General features: G+C 41.4%; 2 protein-coding genes across 6 annotated transcripts in view; one reads left to right on the top strand and one right to left on the bottom strand.

Annotated features, from left to right (window-relative positions):
* The window catches only part of atxn7l1 (ataxin 7 like 1), an 83070-nt gene extending 62841 nt beyond the window's left edge, over positions 1–20229 (bottom strand). For 3 of the 5 annotated variants that reach the window (XM_062981713.1, XM_008111563.3, XM_062981715.1), the window contains exons 1-2: positions 19828–20228; positions 15576–15644 (exon numbers count right to left, since the gene is read on the bottom strand). In XM_062981713.1, coding sequence (XP_062837783.1) covers positions 15576–15644; positions 19828–20062 — 304 coding nt within the window. In that variant the 5' untranslated portion in view covers positions 20063–20228. Of the gene's footprint in view, positions 1–15575; positions 15645–17473; positions 18493–19827 lie in introns of those variants that run through there. The other 2 variants (XM_062981714.1, XM_062981716.1) reach the window with 2 other exon arrangements.
* Positions 20230–24076: 3847 nt separating this feature from the next.
* The window catches only part of cdhr3 (cadherin related family member 3), a 74869-nt gene continuing 73328 nt past the window's right edge, over positions 24077–25617 (top strand). The window contains 1 exon segment of the mRNA XM_062982727.1: positions 24077–24475. Coding sequence (XP_062838797.1) covers positions 24077–24475 — 399 coding nt within the window.

Raw genomic sequence — 25617 nt, 5'->3', positions numbered from 1 at the left:
TTGGAGGAAAATTATGAGAGTGCCTTGGACCGTAAGGAGATCAAACCAGTCCATACCCCAGGAAATAAAGCCCGACGGCTCACTGAAGGGAAGGATATTAGAGGCAAAGATGAAGTACTTTGGCCACATAATGAGAAAACAGGAAAGCTTGGAGAAGACAAAGATGCTGGGGAAAATGGAAGGAAAAAGGAAGAGGGGCTGACCAAGGGCAAGATGGATGGATGGGGCCCCAGGAAGATGTGGAGGCAGCGGTGGAGGTGGAAGCAGAGGTAGCCATTAGTGCAGTGGCAGCGGCAGCTTCTGCCCGGGCCTCCTTGCAGCTCCGTGTCCTCTTCTGCATGGAGCCCGTTCTGCCGTCCACTGCCTCAGAGCAGCTGGTGGGAGCCTTAGAGCTTCTCAAAGGTGAGCAAGCAAGGCGCGAGGAGAAGAAATCTTCCATCAGAACTTCCTTCAGAGCCTGCCTCCCTCCCTTGAGGCACCTTCCTGCGGCCTCAGTTTTAAAAGTTGCAGAAAGGGTGCCTCTCTAGTTTGGCCTTTCCCTCTGCACCTCCTGGAGGGGCTCCTCCATGCATGGTGGACAAAAGTCACTTCCCCCCTTGCCAAGTCCCCGGCTTGGATAATAGGGCCTCCTTATTATCCGTCAGTTTCGGTTATCCGACATTGGGCCCACCCCTTTATGTCGGATAACTGGAACTCTACTGTACATATAAAGGTATCATGGTGTTCTGAGAGTTTCTGTTACTTTAGTAACAAATGCCTTGATACTAAAGGAGCTATGAAAGACTAAGCCTGGCTACTTCTGACAAAGCCCTCAGCCCTAAGCATAGTTTTGTGAAATACTAAAATCAATAGCACTTTAGAGTTTGCAGACTTTGGATCACATTACAAGTAAGCTGCGTTGGTTTTTTTTCTTCTTAAAGTCTAAAACTGGATGGGAAGTCATTTATCTCAAGTAAATTAAGAACGCAAAAGTGTTGCCTCCTGTACAATGTTTTAAGTCTGCAGATGATCTTCTCTTCAGTTAAAGAATATTCTATCCAGTAGCAGTGTTGTAAAAAGTGACAAAAGTCACGTTTTTCCTCTTTTCCTATCCAAGTTCACTACAAAAAACCCACAAATGATAACAGATGAACACCACAGGTCTTACACCAGGAATGGAAGCAGTTCATTTATCTCTGCAAAGAGGGCCAAGGTATTTCTAAAACATGCTAAGAATATGGAAACCTGTGGCAGTGCACATCAGCTGCGTGTATGTGTTTGTGTATAGCTTTTCAAACTACAGCCAATTTATTATATGTATTCTGTTTTAAGATAATATTAAAAATTCACTTAGCCAGAATCTGTTCAGACAGAACAGATTCTGATAGAAGCTAACTAATATTTTCTGTTTCTACAAGAAATCAATTGACAAATAAGGTGAAAAGGATGACCAGAGATGTTAGATCTGGGAGAGTGCTTCCAGACTTCTCACTGCTCCTGAATGTGACTATATGGGCCTCTGCTCACTTTCACCGTGACCCAACAATTTCTCTTCCCGGAAGTAGAAGAACCACAGTGATACACCCAACATGGGGCTGCCCTTGAATACTCTCAGATTTTTATTTATAAGGCTACACTACACCAGTCTTGCATCAATTGCAATGACTTCTAATCCAGTTCAAGGAACTGATATTTCTCTAATGTCCTAAACAATTTAAGAATATATTTGCCTGACTGACTCTAATGAACCTACTAATGAGCTGAGATCTGCTTTAAAGGCTCTATATGTTGTACTATTCAAAGGATACTTGGAAGATGGGGAGAGGACATTGGAAGAGTTATCTGTAGAATATATCTACCAGGATCCCCTAGATAGCATTATTTGAGATTAAGAAGGCGAGGCTTCTGGAAGTTCAGAAAATACCATATTTCATCACATAATAGTCACCATTGCATATAAATCCCAGTTCCATTTTTTGGACTGCCAAAATTGGGATTTATGCTTTCCTCACATAACAGTTGCGCCCCTGCCCACACGCCTGTCCCTTGGAACAGCCTGCCAGAAAGTCCTCTAGGGCCTCCAGTGTGATTCTATAGTATGCATCTTTCCCAAATGGTAATCAAAATATAGGGTTTGCTATTATCAGGTTACTTCAGGCACCCACAGACTCTCTCTCTCTCTCTCTCTCTCTCTCTCTCTCTCTCGCTCTCTCTCGCTCTCTCTCTGTGTGTGTGTGTGTGTGTGTGTGTGTGTATGTATGTCTTGGAATGTATCCCTTATAGATAAAGGGGACGTACTGTATTGAACATTCTATGCAAGACAGGGCCTTTTTTGGCATGTGTTCTAATTATGAAATGCCTTTCCAGAAGACAACTCCAATCTCATATTGGATGGCATTCAGATAAGGCAATGAAAACTCCTATTCCAATGGACTTTTAATGATTACGTAAAAAAAGAAAATACATGGTGGATAAATTTGACTCTATTTTTCCTTCAAGGCAATTCTTTTAATTTTGCAATTTGATAATCTTTTCTCATTTTACCTAAAAGAATTTTTGGAAAACCTTGTTAGGTTCAAAAGGTAACAGTTTTGTAGAAAAATAAATAAGCAAACAAATGTTCAGATAAATTAAAGGCACATGGGGAACTGTGATGTTTATTTATTTATTTCCATCTTACTAATGTATTGTAGCTTTTTAGACCATGCATGTGCAGCAATTCTCTCTGGCCACTGCTGTATTTTAAACTATTGCCAATACTAGGGTCTGTAACTTACTACATGTGTACTATTTTGAATGCCATTTGTGAAAATGTGACCCAACAGAAAGGAGGAAACCATGAAAATGAACAATATCTGGCTACCAGTATTTTAAAAAACTCAAAAATCAGAACAGTAAATAAGAAGCAACACTCTGAAAACAGAGGTGTTCCAGACCTGGGAACCAGGGGCAGCTAACAAAAGATGCCTCCAGGCCGGAAGAAGCCAGGAGATGAAGCTATTCAATGCTAATTAAGGTGATTAACTACAACATTCACACTGGCCTCCAACTGACAAGAGTTCTTCTCTCACCCTGGACTTTCCACAGATATATATAAACCTTCCTTGCTTAGTTTCTCCATACCTCACAACCTCTGAGGATGCCTGCCATAGATGTGGGTGAAATGTCAGGAGAGAATACTTCTAGAACATGGCCATACAGCCCAGAAAACATACAACAACCCTGTGATCTCAGCCATGAAAGCCTTCGATAACACAAGATAGGTTCTGTAAGTTTGTTCTTACAAATTACATAGAAATACAGAATTTCTATGTAAGTTGGAACAGGCACATTTTAAAACATAACTCCAGTGCTAAGCTCTCTATATAAGCTTTGGGTACCATAGGGAAGGGTTAACACCCCTGTGGTGTTTGTTTTGCTGTTTGTGCCCCAGTTCAGAATATTTCACTTTTTATCCCAGTGATTATTGGATTTTGAAAAGTTTGGCTTGTTCTGAAAACAAGGATTGGTGATAAAAACCTTCAACTGAGATACCTTTCCCCCATGATAACTCTTTCAGGAGTGAATTTCCCTTCCTGGGGATACATTTCTCTCACTTCCTGTTGTCTTACCCCCGTTCCTAACTGTGAGTCATTTGTAAGTCATGTTTGTAACATAGGGATTTCCTGTACACTGCTGAAAAAGTTAACGTTTTCTACTCCATTGGAAGCTCCCTTGTAGAAATTAGTAATCAATTTATTTGTTAACAAATATGATGGATGTTGCTGTTGAAATGAGACTTTGCTACTTCTCTTCCTTCATCTCTTCTAAATTATAAAATGACAATGCCGGTAAGTATAGTAAGCTAGCTACTGAGTTAAGAATCACAACTATCGCTTGTTGTATGTTATTGCTGCTGCTGTTGTATCTCTGCAAGTCATTTCCAACTTATGGTAACGCTAAGGTCATGGGATTTCTTGGCAAGGTTTGTTAAGAGGGGATGGTCTTGCTTTTCTCTGAGGTAGAGTGTGACTTGCCCAAGATCACTCAGTTAGTTGTCATGGCTGAACAAGGATTTGAAGCCTGGCTTCCCAACACACACATCACTACACCATATTGGTTCTTGTTAATGGGACTCACTCCCAGATAAATATTAATTAGGACTGCTGCTTACCTTCACTATACGACTTAAAAGGGGGGGGGGGGGGAGCAAACTGGATGTGTGCCTGTTAATTAAGCAGATGCTTGCTGATTTGGCTGTAAGACAGAAGCAGGAAGCATTAGCTCCTATTAGAGGGTCTATAGAGAATGGAACAAAACTTCTCTCCCAGCCCTGTCAGTAACATATTTCCCTCTTCATGCAGACACTTTATCTCCATATGCTACAGTATCTGCACATGTGTCTCCCCAATACAGCTCTAATACAGCTCAAAAAAGAAAGCACACTGAAGCAACGGATAAGGTAGGGGAGGACTTCATCTATTTATTATATCATTTCTACCCCGCCCTTCTCACCCATCAGGGGACTCAGGGCGGCTTACAGTATAAAGACATACATAAAACAAATTACGTCACAATTAAAAATCCATTTAAATAAAAATTACATTAAAATTAAGAACCTACATTAAAAACCTACATAATTATGCATATAAATATACATTCATGGCACGTTTCAAGTCCAAAAGGGGTTTGTCATTGAGTCATACAGTTGTCATATCATATTTCTGCTGCTACTCTTGCTCAAAAACCTGGTCCCATAACCACCCACATGCTCCTATTAGCATTAAAAGTATACCACAACCACACCCTATAACCAAACAGGTGAACACATGTGTGTTTAATAACACACAGGTATCCGACTTGGCCCCATTTCGATGTCAGAAATGCAGAAACAACCTAGGCCTCTAAGTCCCATATCTACCAACATAATCACTACTTATTAAAGCACTCTCTCATATCAACATTATATAATTAGCATATCTTATTATTTAACAAATGCAAATATATTTCTGAATCTTCTGCCTTAAACAAGGGTAACTTGAAAATGTAATTAAAACTTACCACTGTGTCTCCCATTTAACTATCGGTGTAATAACTAGAGATAATTGTGCTTTAATATCAATTTCATTAGAGCTGCTTTTCAAAATACAGCTGACACATGGGAACTACGTTAAGAAAACTCTAAGATAGTGGCTCAAGGCTGCACACTTGCCACATGGACTGTGTCTGCGCTGCTGCTAGGAATATTCAGTGATAACAATTTTTAAACATGTAGTAGTAATTTGTTTACATGACAACTTCACTGTGGAGAACAAGCCTTCAATTGGTATTTCCTTTGTGGAGAAAAGTCATTTTTGCTGACATGCTCACCAAAATATTCCATGCCATTTTCACACTACCACCAAAAGTATCCCCTACTACTGAATCACAGAGCTGGAAGCAGCCTCAAGGGACCGCCAGTTCAACCCTTGCCAATGCAGAAATCCACAGCTAAAGGAAGCATGGGAAATGTCATCCAACTTCTGTCTAAAAGCCCCCAGCAAATAAGTGTTTGAGGGATCATCCTGGCTAAACAAAAACATTGGGATCTGATGGGAGTTGTATCTGAATTTTCTGAAACATCTGTATGATATACCTTCACTTCTGATAAATTTCTGACAAATTTCCAGGATGCACCACAATCTTTGAAATCCAGGACAGGAACCAGAAATTCTGATACAGACAGGAGTTAATTCATGTCTCTGAGTTCATCACCTCAGTTTATCATTTATTTCATAGTGGTCCAACTGAGAACTCTAGAGCCTATCAAAGCTATACTGTCAGTATTCCACATGGTGTAGCTTTGGCAGTTAAAGTGGAATAAATAGAGCACAAACTGTGTGGTGCAAAAGGACCATATATCTGTATGTTCATCACCCCAGAGCTGCTGGCTTCTCCAGAGAAAGACCTGATGACCAAGCTTCCACTGGATGCTAAACACCTATGTTTAACTCTTTTTATTTCTCTCATGAAAGGGGGGGGGGGGGGTGTAAATCAAAAGTTAACCACATAAGAGGAGTGGGAAACCTCTAGTGTTCCAGATGCAGCTGGGCTACAAAACTCATTGCTGTTGATCATTGGTCTTGTTGGCTGGAGCTGATCTGAACTGCAGTCCACAAGTAGAGCCAAAAATGCCTCACCTCAGCATTACAGCAGCATGATGTGATTTCATGAGAACAAGACAAGAAAACTTTAGCTGACTTTCTCTGCTTTTACTGATCTTTCAAATTCTTGATTTGCTATTTTTTTGCTATTTTTACAAGGTGCCCCAATATCAATGCAATTTATTTTATATTTAGAGACTCTTTTTGCATACATAAGAAGCCATAATTCAAGTTTTTAGGCTATTCCTTTCATGAATCTCCTCCCAGAACTAGAAGTTTCCAACTAAGGACTTTGAATATTCAAAAATACTATTTAGTTATTAGTATCTATCCTTCCTTTTTCTTAGTTTGCACACAACAGATTGAAACAAACATAGCTACACATAAACAGCATACAAACATTAAAAAGTAATTAAGCCATCAGTTAAAATAAATGAAAACAACAACAATAGATAAAAATCCAGGACATTAAACAAGATCTGTTTCCCTTGAAAAATCCATTCTAAAAGATTTGCCAGAATAAAATAAGAAGAGTGCAAATCTATACTCTCTACAAGGTAGCCACTGCAAAGGTCTTCTTCTGTGTTCCCCCTGAGGGACAGAGAGCAGAAGAACTCAAAATATGAACAGGTTTGTATGGGAGAGTTATTGTTAAGTGCCTCCAAGTCATTTCCAATTTATGGCAGAGAGTACAATTCTAAAAATGTCCTGGATCTGAAGTACATAGGGCCCTACAGGTCATCTTTGAATTCAACCTAGAAATGGGTGGGCAGTCAGTGAGGTTGCTGCAACAAAGGAATATGTGCTCCCTGCAACCAGTCCCACTTAACAAAGAAATAATGTTGCTTAGAGACTGTGGTTTTTAACAATGTACACATATATCACATTGCTGGTCGCCGGTTTTCTATATAATAAAAACTAAGCAATTTATTTACTGTAGAGGACACAAAAGCAACTAATCCAACAAATTTTCTAACATTTACATGGGATATAATAGAGATTCCTCCTCGGACCTAAGAAAGAAAGAAAAAGGAAGAAAGAAAGATGATATTAGAGACACAAAAATAAATTATCAATTGACGCTCCATGCAGTCATGCCGGCCACATGACCTTGGAGGTGTCTACGGACACTGCCGGCTCTTCGGCTTAGAAATGGAGATGAGCACCAACCCCCAGAGTCAGACATGACTGGACTTAACGTCAGGGCAAACCTTTACCTTTATACTGTACATATCTATAAGTACTGATCTATTTCTTTTGAAACTGATAACACAGCAGCTTCCATGCCAAGCGGCAAACATTCCACTGGGCACAAGTACTGCAATAAAGGTTGATAGTCAATTAAAGTTGTGGAACTAATGTGCCACTTGTACTGTACAAATTCATACTTAAGATTCATTTCTAAACCAATGGAGTGGTCCCCTGCCTTCTTTCTACAACACACAGAAGGAGATAATAAAAAAATTCTGTTGACTATCTCTCAGAACAATCCCAAGGTACAGATTTTGCAGAATCCGGTAAACTCAAGGACATCAGAAACAAGAAAATAATACTAATACCCACAGTTGAGTCTAAAACAGAACACTCACATAAATAGTAAACATGTCATAATTAAGAGAGGGATACAAATCTTTCTCATGAATTATTCTCACTACACTGCTATTACTGCACAGCTCCACCCTATGAAGGATAAGGGATAGTTTTCTACAACCCACAAAAATAATCATATATAATTTTACCACTAGCATATTTAAAAATTTTTTAGGGCTAACATCTCTAGGCATACAGAAAAGGCCAGAACATTGGCAAACAATAATTGTTTCAGGATGACCTAAACAGCATATAAAAACAGCTAAAACATTTTAAACCTAACCCTACCAGTTCTCAAAAATTGGAAGTAACTCTTTGTCCAGACTGTGTTATTTCAACACTAGGCCAAAGTGGGATATACTCCTGACTGCCCCTTACACTGCCCACCCTTTTTTTCATTCTCACTGTCAAACAGAATACAAATTTTGGTTCAAGTTCTCTCCTGATGTTTCGCCCACATCTATGGCAGGCATCCTCTGAGGATGCCTGCTATAGATGTGGGCAAAATGTCAGGAGAGAATACTTCTGGAACATGGCCACACAGCCCGAAAGACATACAACAACCCCAGATCTCTCTTACTTCCTCTACTAAAAAGGAGCCTTGTAAATATGTGCTAAATCCAATGCTAGGCGCAAAGCATCACCTATTCAAGGATCCTAAGGTATTTAGTTGTAATAAGGTCATAAGTTAAGTCTTCCTGTTTTCTTATCAGATAAGTAAACGGGTTTTTCTAGCATATAATTGCTTTTTTCATTGTAAAGATGCAATCTCTAAACTTGTGAAGATATATGTAAAAGTTGACCGATTTAAAATGTGAGGCCACATGCATACATACAAAATCTATCAAAGATGAACCAATTATGTTGAAACACTGTAATTTTAAATATTTAATTACTATAGTGGCAAATGTTATCTCCTCTTTTCACCTTACATGTCAAAATTTTGTTAAAGCAATCAAAGGACATTCTTATACTCAAGAAGGGCTACTGCTTTATCATTAATACATACAAGGAAAAGCCATAAGAAATATTATGAACTAACAACAACAATCCACAAGAAGATAGTTAGATTCTTCCATTCCCACTCCTTCTGACATTTCACAGAAAAGGATTTGGTGAGCAGGGAGTCTTTAAAATCTTATTCACCATCTGCTGCTATATTTCAATAGCCATGTATGCTTTACTTGACAACTGAAGTGTGTTCAAAAACAGTAAGACAGGATGCCGAGTTCAGCCCCTGTGCACCAGCGGTGGGCATCTCCATGAGGGCTGGGGGGGGGCAGTTTTTCAACCCTGACCTTTTCACAAGCTGCATCTTCCAAGCATGCCTCCCTTTCCTCTAAAAAAGTGTCATTTTTCTCCATTCTGAGGTTTGTGTGAGTTGAGGGGGAGATTTGAGGGTGCCATTTCCATGCTCTGGGGAGGCAAAGCATTTGGGACAACGGGATACACAGACCACTCTGCCCACCCCCAGTCACTGTGGTCAAGTGTCAGGGGATTGCAAGGAAAAAGAACCAATGGTTTCATGAGTTTTGATGGAATTCACCCATTTGTCAAGAAAAGATGCAATTGCTCTACTGCAAGCATTAATTTCAAGTCTATCAGACATCTTCCACATTCTTCGGTGAAGAAAAAAACCCAGGGATTATCAAAGAGAAATGGTCACAAGAAAGTTCAGATATGCCTTACTATTTATCTGAGAAGCTAACTTGTTTTGCTCAAAGTTAACATAAGACAGAAACGCCTATAAGGCTCAACATATCCTGGTGATTTATCTATTTTTGGGGATGTTGCAGAGCTACCACTTCATCCTACTGCTGAATGGAAATTTCATTCATAGCCCTAAACAAGCATCTTGTCTTCTATCTCAACTCTTCTTTTCCAATGCCTCACCATTCAAGGCCCATCTCAAATGGATCCATACATAATACACAAATAGCAGCAACATGCTTGGGATTTTATACACAAATAAGCAGAAGTACAGAAATTTCAAGTTTGGTATTTTTACATCTGGGATCTGAGTTCCAGTCTTGGATTTGATATTATAATTTTATCTGGGTTACCTTGTTTCTTGAAGCAAATGAGAGAATATTGCTCAAGATATGTAGAGAACAATCATTAACATCAATGCCAAGTCCAGCCAACACAAATTTGCTACATGCTATGAACAGAAATTTAAGGTTTCCTCATGTTGAATAAGCTTCACTCCACAAAGACAAATTGCATCACATCATCATGAAGGTATTCCGCATTGTTCAAGATAAAGTCTCCCTAATCATTACATACATACACTATAAATACAAATACAGTAGAGTCTAGCTTATCCAACCTTTGCTTATCCAATGTTCTGTATTATCCAATGCAGTCTGCCTCCCACCCAGATCCACAACTGTTTCTCTAGGCAACAACATGCAGCGGTCCAACATACCCAACAACAAGGCAAGTGCAGCCATACTCCCAAACAAGTGGCAGACTTGTAAAATATCCGGCCCGTTTATGTTGGATAAGTGAGACTCTACTGTACATCATCACATCACATATATTTTATGAAACTATCACAGCAAACAATCACAGTATAAAAGCTGATTCAAACAGGTTTCTGCAGCATAATGGCTAAGAGACTAAACCAGAAGATCCTACTCAGGAATTAACAAAATACTGTAGCCTTCGGTAAGTCAACCTTGACTTTCATTGCCTACAATCAAATAGGAATCATTCAGCCTTCCTGTTGCGACTTCCAGCATCCCTTACCATTGCCTTTCCTGATTAGAGCCACTGGGAGATGAAGTCTATATGGAGTGAGACTAACCACGGTTGATATGTTACATATATGCTTCATACATATTTGAAAATGCTAAATAAATCCTACACATCATTATTTTCCGTACTGCTTACTATTTGCAAATAACACCACATGGAAGTGGAAGACTCACAGAAGTAGGCACATAACCAAAGTAGAGAAGCAAATCTTCTATCATTTTTGCAATCAGTGAATGAAAAATTTCAAAATTTTCTTTCCTGATAGAAAAGATTATGAATCCCATACTTACAGTACAAGGCCTACTCTGATCAGTGAGGGTCACTCACTCATATAATGTGCGCCAGATTATTGTTGAAGATCATGACCTTGGTTAGCATTCAATCAGACCAGCATTTCACAGCTACGTACCCCTATGAAGATGCCGGTAAGAAAAGAGAACTTCACAGATGAAAAGAGTGAATGTGAACTGCTCTGTACCTGTATCCACAGGGAGTACTTTCCCATACTTTGCAAAACCATGGATAAAAACAAACTATATTGAAATGAAGGGCTTCCAGCCCAAGAATGCCATATAATTGTACTGGAAGACTTAAGAAAGGTGTATCTTGTTTGAAGTGGATAAATGAGACTGCAGGTACCAGACTTGGAGATACAGGGGTTGTATTGTACCTCTTACAAATAATAAACAATGTTTTGGCTTAAGATATCAAAAGACAGTAGCTGCTGCCATTCTGCAATGACTTGACCACACAAATGGATATTGCTACAAACTACTGGATAGGCTGCAACACTGCTAAGCAAAGCTTCTCTTCCCAAGCTCACAGGACTTCTAATGTGTCTATGTTTTTAATTTAACTGTGATTTTTTAAATACCATTGATATTTAATTGTGTTTTAATGTTTGTATATTTGTAGATTTTAAACTGTATTGAAATGCTTTTAATATAAGCAACTTTGAGTCTCCTTGTGGAGATAAAAAGTGGGGTATAAATAACCATAACCATAATAGTAATAACAGACTTTCCTATGCTACTATTATGTTACTGATAGAGACTTAATTCTACAATTACAGGATTTTAAAAGTACAACCAGCTGTTCGAATTTGAAACCCTCATCTCATATACCAAACAAAAAATATTACCAATCAAAATTTTGGTTCAACCAAATCATAACAATCCGTGTGGTTCGGTGGTTTGAGTGTCGATTAAGGTTCGAGAACAATCAGGTTTCAAATTCTCATTCAGCCATGGAAACCCATTTGGAAATCACATTCTCTCAGTCACAAGGCACGGCAGTTGGGGAACCTCTAAACAAATTATGTCCAGAAAATGCTATGATAGAGTCACTATAAGTCAGAATCCACTTGGAGGCATATAACAAACTACAAAATATCAATTAAATCCTATTGCACAAATCATTCAACAGCTCCATCGCAATATGTGCTACATTAGAAAGTAAAAAGCTCACCATCAACAGCTACAACACTACAACACAATAATGCCAGAAAACATATTATCCCACTATATCATAGGGATAAGCTTTTTAAGATTTTACATTTTATCAGTTAAACACATTTTACCAGCTGTGTTCATATTTTACATTAAGACAAGGTTTGTGTCTTAATGTATGTTCCTATGGCTGAGAAATATCCAAAATGACCAAATACATTACAGTTTATTTTCTTTGTTTCTCATCTGTTTTCTTTCCACTACTTTTGTCAGCTCCTGTTTCAGGGTGGTCAGTTAGGGAATCAAGTCAGTTCTCATTTTAGATGTAACCGCAGGCCAAAGTTTAAAGAGCTAGAATTGATAAATCAACAACAAACAGCAAGTTCTAAACAATATTTGTATCTGGCCATCAAACAGTGATTTGTTTTGCAGGGGCAGGTTACGCTGCAGCCTGGTTTACCATTATCTACAAACTTGGTTACTGTCTTTTGAAACTGGAAAGTTTCCTCCTCCCTTGGAAACAACTATAAAGGGCTGCAGTAACTGCACAAACAGCAATATTTTTATGGGAGCCTCTGCAACAGGACACAATCTCAGACCTTTCTCCATAAAATAATATTCCTGGAGGATGCCTCCCAAATCATCAGGACAAGCCTTTTGGGATAATTTAGGAAACAAAAGCCTTTCAGACAACCTTTCAGTTAGCAGATAAAACAGCTATTAAAAAATACTGAAGAGCTCTCAGTGTAGTATAGGAGAAGCACTTCCTACAATATTGTCAAGTCTATGTACAAACTAGAGAACAATCTACTTATTTAGGCAAGATATCAGAATGATTCCTGCTTTTAAAACTCATGATCAAAACATTGGATTGATCTTAACGTTTGGTACCATCCTCTTCTTTCAGGAAAATACATATATTTTCCTGAAGGAGGAGGACTTGGGTCCACATAAAGCTGTTTATAGAGAGTGAAATTCACCACTACTTCTCATATTTAGGCAACATTTTCTATATTTATATGTCTACATTTACCACAACCCAACTTCAGCTAGTTATGTTTTGTACAAATCTGATTTATTATAGATTTGTTGTGATGAAAGTGCTATTGTAAACATTATATTGCAAGCATGTGCAAATACTGGTCTTGCAGCCTTACTAGAAGGAGGAGGATTTTTAGAACCAAGTTTCTCTATTATGAGAAATTGGGTTTTTTAAATCTCCAGAAACTAACCTGACAATGGGTCTGAGGCACTTTCTCTATTCCAATGGTTTTTCCAAGCCTTTTATTACCGAACAAACACGAAACAACATCATTCATGTTTATAATTTCCTAATATTGTTTATCCTACTTCTGTTCTCTTTTGCACTTTAAAAAATCCAAGCTAAAATCAAGTACATTACTTGCAGCACTATGATGTATGTGAAGAATTACTTTTAAACTTTTGGAGGAATTTTAAAAAAGACCACACAGTGCTAAGAGACAATCCAAATGCTAGCAAACCCCACAGCTAATCACAGCCAAACTCCAACAGGCCCTGGGAGGGCAGTCATTTATCATGTTCCATCATACTGAGAAGCATTTTAGAGTCATTTTAAACAGTCGTAAAGGTTACAGTGGCAGGGAAGCTTTCTACATGAGGGGCTATGACCTATCACCTGATTTTGTTTTCTTTTTTAAAGATAGTCTGAATATTGTCTTATACTATTGACTCATAATATTGTCAAGCATTCATATTCATAGACTGTACTGGAAAAGGAAAAAGTGAGTATTCTGATTACATTACCATATTCCTAGGCTAGTTCAGCTCAGAATATGAAGGAAATGAATTCCTTGAACATTCTGCAATTCTATTCAGGATTATTCAGAAGTAATTCCCACTACATTCAACAGGGCTTCAGTCCAAGCAAGCGCACAAAAAAGCACAGTTCTATACAGTATGTTTAGTGCAGTATCCCATGAACTCACTTCCAGAACAGAGTTGGAAGAGACTGCAAGATCACCCAGTCCAACTTCTGCCATGCAGAAATATACAATCAAATCACTTCTGACAGATGGCCACCCTGTCTCTGTTTTAAATTCTCCAAAAGGAGACTCAAAAGTGGAATATTCGACTGACGAACAGCTCTTTTCTAAGATTTAGGGGGAATCCATTGCTCCATGTGTTAGTCTCTGGAGCAGCAGAAAACAAGCATGCCCCTTCCTCAATATGACAGCTATTCTAAGTACAGGTTCTCAGGACTGTGCTGACAAATACCACTTAAAGAGCTGTCACCCTCCCATCTCTCATGCCTATACATCTCCCACTATGAAAGAGGAGTTGATCAACCATGTAGAACAGCAAAGACAAAATGAATGGTGGGTGTTGCTTCAGAGGGTGCATAGGACTTTCTTCTTCGAAGCAGCTTTTAACTGAAGCCAGGCACTTACGAATAAGGGGAATTTTAGACTGATTTTAAACTTTTAATGTTTAATACGGAAGGTTTTGGGGGCTGTTGAACCCCTATTACTTGTTTGGTTATGTTTTTTAATTATTTGTATGTATGTTTTTAAATATGATGTGAACTGGTTTGGGTACATCCTGGAGAAAGGCAGCATAGAAATCTCATAAATAAATAAATAAATAAATAAATAAATAAATAAATAAATAGGAGGGAATTTCTTCCTCATCCCAAATAATGGCCTGGCACCGATATTTCTCAACTTTGTGAACTATTTCCTCGGCTTATTGGCTTGAACTGTCAAGCTGAACTACCATGGGAACTTTTCCCCCATAACAACAAGCATGTTAGGTTCAGTAACACTAAGAATGCACCAAATACTCGTGCCATCATAAACCCACACAGCATCTTCAATATGCAGAAAATCTGACACATACTAGCTGATTAGTCTACAAATCATTTCACAAAACAAATCTGTCAATGTGAACTGCCTGTAGTCATAAAGTTCCTTCTTTTATCAAAAGTATGGCATCGTTTGCCAACACCAGTCACTGATAATCTGCACGCACGTTCACAAATATGGAGACATACTTATAAAGCTCAAATTCTGATTGATACATGATTAGAATAGTCTAGGATCTTCTAGTTTATCTTGAGGCATCACATAAGATATAAAACACCTTCGTAATAAAAAAAACCCCCAAGTATTTAAAAAAAGAAGCAATTCCAAGCAAGATTTGGTTAATATTACAAATTCTATTTTCAGCACCATTAAAAGCAAAATGAAGAGCAAGCAACTGAGATCGCGGATTCCAATGTTGCATTTTCACCTGCAGATGACTGGAATGTTGTTGTGTTTTTTTGTTTGTTTTTTTTAAAAAAGAAACATGACTAGCATGGAAGCAGGTGAAGAAATGCAAGTATGCGTTTACCTCTGAGCTTTAATACAGATGACGTACCAAATGACAGTGAGATGTTAGAAAGAAAACTTAATTATAGATGGTTGCACCAAGCTTTAAAGAAACATGCAAATATATTGATACACACAGAAAAATGTCAACATTTAGTGGCAGGTCGTTAGGCTCAGTGAGGCTTATTATGTTTGGTTATACCTAGCACAAGAACCAACACAGCTGTTATCTTCTTGCCATACTTTCCTAAAGTACACTTTAAACCAAACCCCGGGAGAGGGGAGATAGACAGAGAAAGCTTATGTGTGAGCCCCCAGCTCCTTACCTTCTTTATTAAGCCTCATCACGTCCCTGCTTTTTCCACCCTCCTTTCCAGTATCTTCTTGCTCTATACCTGCAGAAGAGAAGCAAAGTCAGAGGGAGGAATATAAATACAAGAGCATGTATGAGACTATAATGACAAACTGGACAGGAGGGAATTAGGGAGTGTTTTGGTACATTCTGCCCTCTGCAGCTGTGGATTCAACCATCCATAATAATGATGATAATAATAATAATTATTATTATTATTATTATTTTTAATCCCAAAAGCAAACCTTCATTTTGCTATTTTATATAAGGGACACCATTTTATTATGCCACTGTATATAGTGAGACTTGATCAACTACTGATTTCGGTATCTGCAGAGGTCTTGAAACTAAATCCCTGCAGATACTGTAATAGCAGCAGGGGGTGGGGAAGATTACATAAAAAGATTAAAATACAACTGGGCCAAAAGTCATAATGGGTTTCAATATTTAATAACTCCTTTATTTTCAATTTACCATACCATAGCATTATGTATAATATATATAGAAAATAAATTGATATTACATGTAAAAAATTAAATCATGTGGCTGCCATCCAATTCTTCAGCATCATTATACAGTACATGGTGTTCCAAAAAGATGGGCCTGATATGAAAGGGCCGTATCTCTGCAACCACAAACCGCCCATGAATAAAGCTATTACCTCTTGAAAGGGCGGGGCACAGAATTTGATTACCACTAGATACCTCTCTCCTGGTACACAAACAGCCCTTAGCCTCAATCATTTGCAAGATGGCAACCCTGCAACAGAAGGTCTAATCAGATATTCTCCCATTTGCAGAGTTATTTGTTGAGATTTCTCTCTGGCTCAAAATGGTTAGTAAAACTTGACAACTCATTAAACTGTTTCTAAGTTTTGGTGTCATTGTACTGTGCCCATCCTTTTGAAACACCTTGCTTGTTCTGGAAATTAACTGACATTCCGTGTGAAAAAACTGAATTTCATCTATAGTACCCAATACCATAGCACTGTATAAATTATATACAGGACCCTGTGACTTTTAGCCCACTGATTATGACGATGGTTATATTTATTGATATCCCTCCTTTCTCCTCTCAAACGATGTTTCAGGTCAAGGCTATTTGGTTGACCGCATCCCCTTGTATGAACCTCCCCAAGCCCTGAGATCTTCAGGAGGCCCTTCTCTCAGGGCCCTTCCAGACAGGTCCTATATCCCAGGATCTCATCCCAGGTGTTCTGCTTTAAACTGGATTATATGAGCCCGCACTGCCAGATGATCTGGGATAAACAGAAAACCTGGGATCAGATCCTGGGATATAGGGTCCATCTGGAAGGTTCCTCAGTCCCAATTCCATCTCAAAATTGGTTGGTGGAAACGAGAGAGCAGGTCTTCCTTCTTGGTGGCTGCCCCACGGCTCTGAAACTCCCTGCCCAGGGATGTCATTCTGGCATCCCTGGGCAGCAGGCTAAAACCCTTTTATTCAGGGCCCTTCCACACAACCATATAATCCAGAAGGCAGATAATCTGCAATATCTACTTTGAACTGAGTCCACACTGCCATATAATCCAGTTCAATGTGGGTTTTATACAGCTGTGTAGATGGGGCCTCAGACAGGCTTTTAAAGAAGATTTTTAAGATCATGTCAGGGGCTGCTGTGGTTTTGTACGTTTCTATGGATTAAATCTTAATTGTTTTAAGATTGTATATTTGTATATTTTAAATTGCATTGTAATGTTTTAATGTTAGCCACTTTAAGTATACTTATGGAAAGAAAAAGTGAGATATAGACAAAGGTAATAACAATAATAATAAAGAAGACTCCAAGCAGCTCCATGGCTGCCACCTGCCATTGAAGAACATATTCAGTGGACACAGGGAGCGTACACCCACCTGCTACAGCACCTTCACTGGCTGCCAGTCTGTTTCCGAGCCCGATTCAAGGTGTTGATTTTGACCTTTAAAGCCCTAAACTCTTCAGGCTCAACTTACTTATCCAACCACATCTCTTCATACCAACCTAAGCAAACCCTAAGATCATCAGGGGTGGTGCTGCTCTCGCTTCTGCTGCCATCCCAAATGTGGTTGTTAGCGACGAGAGAGAGGGCTACCTTAGTGGCCACCTCGAGGCTTTGGAACACCCTCCCCAGGGAGATAAAAATGGCACCTTCCCTACTATCGTTCAAGCAACAAGCCTTCTTGAATAAACCTTAGGCTGAAGGTCCCTTCCACACAGCTGAATAAACTCCGACATTATCTGCCTTGATATTCTGGGTTATATGGCTGTGTGGAAGGGCCCCAAGGTGTTGGCAGTAGCCCAGGAAGGCCTTTGCACAATTAAAACTTGTGCGCCTGCTGCAACCATACCTTGAGAAACCAGGCTTGACCATGGTGGTCCACACCTTAGTTACATCCCATTTAGACTACTGTAACGGGCTCTACATGGGGATGCCCTTGAAAGGTGCCTGGAAACTCTGGAAACCAGAGATCTGCAGCCAGGCTATTGACAGGTGCTGGACCCAGGGAGCATACCACCCCTCTGTTACAGCACCAACACTGGCTGTCAATATATTTCCAAGATATTGGTTTTGATTTTTTGACCTGAACGGTTCAGGCCCAACTTACCTGACCGCATCACCACTTACCAACCCACCTGATCATTAAGATCTTCCAGAGAGACTCTTTTCCCGTTGCCGCCACCGCCTCAAATATGGTTAGCGGCAACGAGAGAGAGGGCATTTTCGGTAGCCGCCCCGGCCCTTTGGAACTCTCTCCCCATTGAGATTAAAACTGCTCCTTCCCTGTTATCTTTCAAGAACCAGTTGAAGACATACCTGTTCAAACAAGCTTTTGAGGAATGAGTTCAATTGATAATGACAGCAAGATCAATTTGCACTGAGCTTAGTAAAATATACTATTTCACTGATGAGTCTCCACAGTAATTGTAATTGGTTTTTAATGCTTAATATTTATTTATATTTTATTTCTGGATATTATTATGGTTTACGTGATTTTTGTCTTGTATTTTATGTTGAATGTGCTTTGATTTGTATTGTATTATATTGTGAGCCACTTTGGGTTCTGTTAGGGAGAAAAGCGGGGTATAAATAAAGATTATGGTTTGTTGGCTTGTTTGTTTTTTTGTTTGTTTTTCAAACGCTTTAATTGTTTTAATGGTGCAGTTTATTTTTATTGTACTGTTTTTAAAGTCATTACCTATGTTATGAAGCTGCCTTGAGTCCCCTCCGGGGTTGAGAAAGGCGGGATAAAAGAGCGGTTAATAATACAGTAGAGTCTCACTTATTCAAGCCTCGCTTATCCAAGCTTCTGGATAATCCAAGCCATTTCTGTAGTCAATGTTTTCAATATATCGTGATATTTTGGTGCTAAATTTGTAAATACAGTAATTACTTCATAGCATTACTGTGTATTAAACTACCTTTTCTGTCAAATTTGTTGTATAACATGATGTTTTGGTGCTTAATTTGTAAAATCATAACCTAATTTGATGTTTAATAGGCTTTTCCTTAATCTCTCCTTATTATCCAAGATATTCGCTTATCCAAGCTTCTGCCGGCCCGTTTAGCTTGGATAAGTGAGACTCTACTGTAATAATAATCTGAGTCCACACTGCCATATATGTAATGGCCCCGGTCTATGATTTTGGATCATGTGATATTAATGTTTATATTAGATGTTCTAATTCTATGTTTCTATGTCTAAATGTTTATTGGTCTTATTGATTTTAACACATAGTTATACAGTATGTTTCTTGTTTAGATTTTATGATTTTCTTTTAAATGTATGTTAGGCATTGGATTTTGCCAGTATTATGTTGTAAACCACTTTGAGTCCATCCAGGGATGAGCAAAGCGGTACATAAATACAGTAAATAAATAAAATAATAAAATAAATAAATATATTCCAGTTCAAAGCAGAAAATGTGGGATTTTATTTAGCTGTGTGGAAGGGGCCTCAATCCCAAGGTTTCCTCTTCTTCTCCCAGACCTTCCCCTCTGACAACCAGTCTCCCCACACTTCAAGATTGTGGCAAGCAGCACCAGCCTGCAAAACACCCCTCTCTCTCAATTTCCCAACGGAAGTGAAGGTTCAAAGCCCAAGGCAAAGGAGGCAGGGCAATGCCACCCAGCAAAGCCATCCTCTCTCTTCCCTTGCCAAGGGAGCTGCGCGCGCACACCCTCCTCCTCCTCCTCCTCCTCTTCCCCCCTCCCTTCGGTCGCCCTTACTGTGCGGGGGGGCGGCCTCGCGGACCCAGGCGGCCCAAGGCTGGCCCAGGAACGCCTCCGGGCTCGGCACGGGCCGCTCCAGGGCCGCCATGGCGCCGCCGCCACCGCTCCTCCTCTTCTTCTTCCCCCTTCCTCCTCCGTCTCTTCCTCCTCCGTCTCCTCCTCCTCCTCCGCCACCAACGAGCCAGGAGCCAGCCAGCAGCCAGGCACGGGATTCGAGGACGCCGCACGTCATCCTCGGGACGTTCCGCCGCCGCCCACACGGGGGTAGTGTCAGCCCCTTGCTCCCCTATCACCGTCGGGCTCCCCGGCTTCCTCCTCAGGACTGCGCAGGCGCAGGAGGAGCAGGAGAAGCCGCGCGCCCTTAGCCGAGGAAGGAGATGGGGTGAAGTAAAAGAGAGAGGATGGAATAAAGGTGGAGGAGGAGGGACGTGCTCGGCCGCGCGCTCCCTGGTTTCTCGCCTCACCTGGCGCGTGCCTCGGCACGCGCCAGGTGAGGCGAGAAACCAGGGAGCGCGCGGCCGAGCACGCCCCTCCTCCTCCGCAGGTGGCTCGCGCTCTCTCTCTACTTCTTAGTGAGACAAAGGTTATGACAGGCGACCGCGTGGAGTAAGTCAGTCAGAGGATGGGGCGGGACAGCCGTTAGGCGCGCGAGCCAGCGCTCTCTCTCAAAGTGCGCGTGCGCGTCTTTACCTTTTCGGCCCCTGTGCGTGTCTCGCTCTCTGTCTCTCTCAGTCTCCACCAGCGCGCGCTTTCCTTCATTCCAATGGAGAGCTGAATTAGGTATGCTGCTTCCCCCCCCCCCCCCTTCCTATCACTTGAATTCACCATACTTATACAGGTGGAGCATCCCTTCCCAAACACTTCCAAACTGACCACATGTGTGGCTGAAGGAGAGTGACTGACTGACATCTTTGCCTTTTTTCCAATGTATATGAAGAGTAAAGGTGCAGTAGTGATGCCTACTGCCTCTAATAAAACTACTGAAAGGACGAATGAAAACTTAATTTCTATCCTGCGCAAGCCCATAGCCAAAGGGGCGATTTAGGGGTTCAAACCACCCCTGGTGGCGCAGTGGGTTAAACCCTTGTGCCATCAGGACAGCTGACCTGAAGGTTGCCGGTTTGAATCCAACCCAGGATTGCGGATGTCAAGAGTCAGACGCCAATTAGCGAACAAAAATAGAGTTTATTCAGCAGATAAGCCAAAAAGTAATGTTAACACAGAAAAAACCTTGAAACACTTCACTATCAGTGCTACAAGGGCAGTTCAAACAAAAATATAATTCAGCAACACAAGCAGGTAAAAACCAAGCTAAACAAACTTAGTGCAAACTGCATTTTCTGAGTCCAAGCCCTGCCAGCCGGCTCTGTAGTTTTCAAAGGAACAGTTCCCAAAAGAAAACACCAAATTGGTCAGGAAACAAACAAACAAACCAAGAATGCAGTAGACTGCTTCCACAATGTGGATAAAGCCGAAGGCTCCAAAAGGATGGTGAAAAGACGTCCGGGATTCCAAGGTCAGGTCAGGAGATAACAGCGGTGTCCAAAGAGCAAGCCAGGAGTCAAAAGCCGATAGTAGTCATCAATCACAGGGCAAAGGCAGTAGCAAGGTCAAATTCCGATCCAAGGTCTGAAGAGGGTGCAGTCATCCAAAACAGGTCCACGATAAGACACAGCGAAAGCCAAGCTAGGTGATAACAGCAGATTCAAATCATAGTCCAAGTCCAGTCTTCATGGAAACACAGAGATCCCAATGGCGCCTCAGCAACACCTTGCCACACGCAAAGTGCAGTGGCCAAACATTCCCATTTTATTCCCCTTCCTCCTGGGTGACCAAACACTCACACCCAAACACCAGGTGTCCCAAATCTACTCAGAGTCTGAGCTCCACACAGCTAGAGCTCGTGGATCTGGAGTACCTAGCAATTCGTCGTAGTCCCAATCATCCTGCCCACACTTAGCCCCATGAACACTTAAAGAACCATCCTCCCTTCTCCAAGCATCCCAATTGGGATCAGCTCCTGCAGAAACCCCAGGTTCAGAAATATCCATAGACCCAAAATCCCCAGACATCTCTGGTGGCTGTGCCCATTCAGTGCCCGCTTCCCCAGCCACCACCTGTTCCTCAGCATCCATCTCCCCATCTGAATCTTCCTCAGAAGATCCCCCATATAGCTCTCTAAGTCGCTTCCTGCGCAACTCCTCCAGTGAACCGTCATCACGAGGGTTTTTTCTTCCTCTTCGAATTCCATCCCCATCAACCATAATCCCCGAAGGCGCAGTCACAACAGCGGATGAGCTCCCTCTATCAGCTCCATCTCCATGTGGGGACATGAGAAAAGCTTCTCACAAGGATGGTAAAAACATCAAAAAACATCCGGGCATACCCTGGCAACATCCTTGCAGACAGCCAATTCTCTCACACAGAAGCAACTTGCAGTTTCTCAAGTCGCTCCTGACACAAACACCAAAAAAAAAATACCCTGAAATCTTTCAGGTAAAAATACAGGTTTACTCATGGATTTTAACTGTTTAACCAAATCCCAAGTCTACCGTGTTTACCTGAAAATAAGACAGTGTCTTATATTAATTTTTGCTCCCAACGACACGGTAGATCTTATTTTCTGGGGATGTCTTATTTTGCTCCCTTCTCTGCCGAGGATGGCACCTGCGGTGCGAAGGAGGAGGGAAAGATGCTCCCTCCTCCTAGGTCTTACTTCTGGGGGATGTCTTATATTTGGCAATCATGGCTGGCCGTAGATAATTTTCAAGTGTAAGCAAACAGTATTTTGCCCCCCCCCCCTCCCCGCTGAACCACTGAGTGCTGTCAAATTTGGCTTAGAATACTGGAGGCACTTTTTGGAAGGGGCCCCTCACAAATTTGCAGTATACACTGATCATAGAAACCTGGAAGCGCCCCAAACACCACACACAATGACCCCAAAGCAACTAAGATGGGCCAAATCCTTCACCAGATTTGACTTTGAGCTGAAATACCTTCCTAGGAAGGAAAACTTCCTAGCTCTTAGCTTATCCAGGCTGCCATAACACAGTGCAGATAAACAAGACACAATAAGGACAATCTTTACGCAAGCCGAACTAGGAATGTGGGTGATCACAAGGAGCCAAGCAAACAAAGAGAGGCCAGAGCCTGAGGCCACATTGTCCCCCGAGGGGGAGATCAGGGATCAATGTGTTGTCGAAGGCTTTCATGGCCAGGATCACAGGCTTGTATGTTTTCCGGGCTGTATGGCCATGTTCTAGAAGTATTCTCTCCTGACGTTTCGCCCATATCTATGGCAGGCATCCTCAGAGGTTGTGAGGTACCTCTGAGGATGCCTGCCATAGATGTGGGCAAAATGTCAGGAGAGAATACTTCTAGAACATGGCCATACAGCCAGGAAAACATACAGCAACCCAGATCAGGGATCCCTGGCTCAGGGAACAGTATTGCGAATTAGGCTACAAGGACAGGGTGTGGCTAAAAGGCAACAAGATTTGTGTCCCTGAGGACCAAAGGAAACAGGCCCTTCACGAGCACCATGACAACAAAACAGCAGGACACTTTGGATTTGTAAAAACTGAATTTAATGAGGAGGAAATATTTGTGGCTATTCATGAGAAAGGATGTGAAAGCATACCAGTGTCCAGTCTGTGCCACAGCGATTGGGGGGGGGGGGCAATCGGGACTCCTGCAGCCACTGGAGACCTCTAGAGTTTCCTGGGTACACATCAGCATGGATTTCATTTTAAATCTCCCCCCTAGTAATGGGAAAACCACAATTTGGGTAGTAGTAGACCTGTTCTCCAAGCAAGCGCATTTCCTTCCATGCAGAAGCATGCCTAATGCAGAACAACTGGCACAAATGTTCATTGAAAAGTGCTACAAGCACCATGGAGCTCCTTCAGAGGTCACTCTGACTACGGCTCGGTGTTTGTGTCCAAGTTTTGGAAAGTGTTTCTACGTCAATTAGGGGCCAAGTAAGCCCTCAGCACAGCATACCACCCCCAGACTGATGGGCAAACAGAGAGGATCAACCACGTGCTAGAGCAATACTTGAGATGCTACACAAACTACCAGAAAGATAATTGGTCGAAAAAAATTGGCATATGCTCAGTTTGCCTATAATAATTCTATGCATTCCAGCACAGGGCACTCCCCATTTGAGATAGTTTATGGTCACAATCTCCGCACCTTACCAACCCCAGAGGTGACCCAGTCTGACCCAGTCCCCTTTGCAGAATGGATGGCGCACATCAAAGATGCATGGCCAGTAATCACGCAGGCACTTGATGAGGTCAAGGCAGCTTGCAAAAACCAAGCAGACAAATGCAGGAAACCAGGCTGGGACCTAAAGCCAGGCCAACAGCTATACCTCTCCACCAAATACTTAAAAAGTAAACAACCTGCTAAGAAATTGGCAGCCAAGTGCATTGGACCCTTTAAGATTAAAAGGTTGGTCAATGAAGTGACCGCAGAACTAGAATTCCCCAAGACCTACAGAATGATCCACCCAGTCTTTCACTTCAGCCTGCTCAAACCAGCTCCTGAAAGCAGCCAATGGTACCCAATCAAGCCCCCACCCCAGCCCATCATGATAGGGGGCAACCAGCATTATGAGGTGGCGGAAATCTTAGACTCCAGGGTTAGGAAAAACATCCTACAGTATTTCTGTTCCGTCCCCCAGGACGATGGTTTGCCTTACCTATTGGTCGTTTGTTTGTTTTCCCTCCTTTACATTTTGTTTGAGCCTCTGGCTGCAAAGGCCTAGGAAAGGTGGCTTGGAATCTGCAAGAGCTGGCTGCAGTTTTCTTTGCAGTGATTGGTCAAAGAGTGCAACATCTTAGGACCGCCCTTTTTACCAGGGTCTAGTCTCCATTTTGGAGCTTCATTCTGGCTATAGTCTTCCAACGTGCTGGAGCTGTGCAAGGCTAACTGGGACAAATCATCCTCAAAACCAGGCCAATCTAAGCCTATCCAAATTAGATAAGTATTGAATTATATTGATCTGGAATAGGAAATCTAGTTAGAGGAGCAGAGTCATTCCATCGCTTCTAGAACTAATCTTTGCTGTAAAGATAGGGAAGGAAAGAGTTTCTCCTTCTAATATAGGCAGCGTGATTAGGGTATAGTGGTTTTATAATCACCTTTGCCTTCTGGAACCAGGGATAATTCTGTGACTAAAACCTATAGAAATTTGTTTCATTTTCTGCAACTTTAAGATCTGTGCCAGGTTTACAACCTTGTATGAATAAACATCCTTTTTTGAAGTTATCCAGACTCAGTCGTTCAATATCTATAGGACAGCTTATAGGGATTTGCAGTTCGCCCGGATAAAGGACAGCACGTTTCAGTTTTATAGTTTTTTTATTGTCCGGCGGACGGCACAGTTTTGAGGTCGATCAGCGGTTTTTCCACTTCAGCTAGCTTGCACGGCTTTATAGTTTTTTATAGTTTAGGAAGTTTTAGTATAGGCTGCGGCTTTTCCGCCTGAGCTCAGTCTGCATACCTAAAGACTCTACCAGCGTCTGAGGCAGTGGAGCCCGCTCTCAGACCTGAAGGAGTCAAATAGTGGGGCTCTATTTCCTTGCTATTTGGCTCGCGTGTGCGCACGTGGCCCAGTGGCTTTCTGGGTTTGCACAGGCTGTGCAGTTCCCAGCAACGTCCAGGGCTCCCTCGGCGGTAGACCTCGAGCCGCGGAGCACCAGCGACAGTTCTTTGGCTGGCTCTGAGGCGTGAAGCCCACCAGAACCAGGCTAGAACCTGGACAGGCCTGGCAACGCTGCT

Source organism: Anolis carolinensis, chromosome 5, assembly GCF_035594765.1.
Source record: "Anolis carolinensis isolate JA03-04 chromosome 5, rAnoCar3.1.pri, whole genome shotgun sequence".
Lineage (NCBI taxonomy): Eukaryota > Metazoa > Chordata > Lepidosauria > Squamata > Dactyloidae > Anolis > Anolis carolinensis.
Note: the sequence above shows the minus strand (reverse complement) of the source record. Positions and strands in the feature narration are given on the sequence as shown.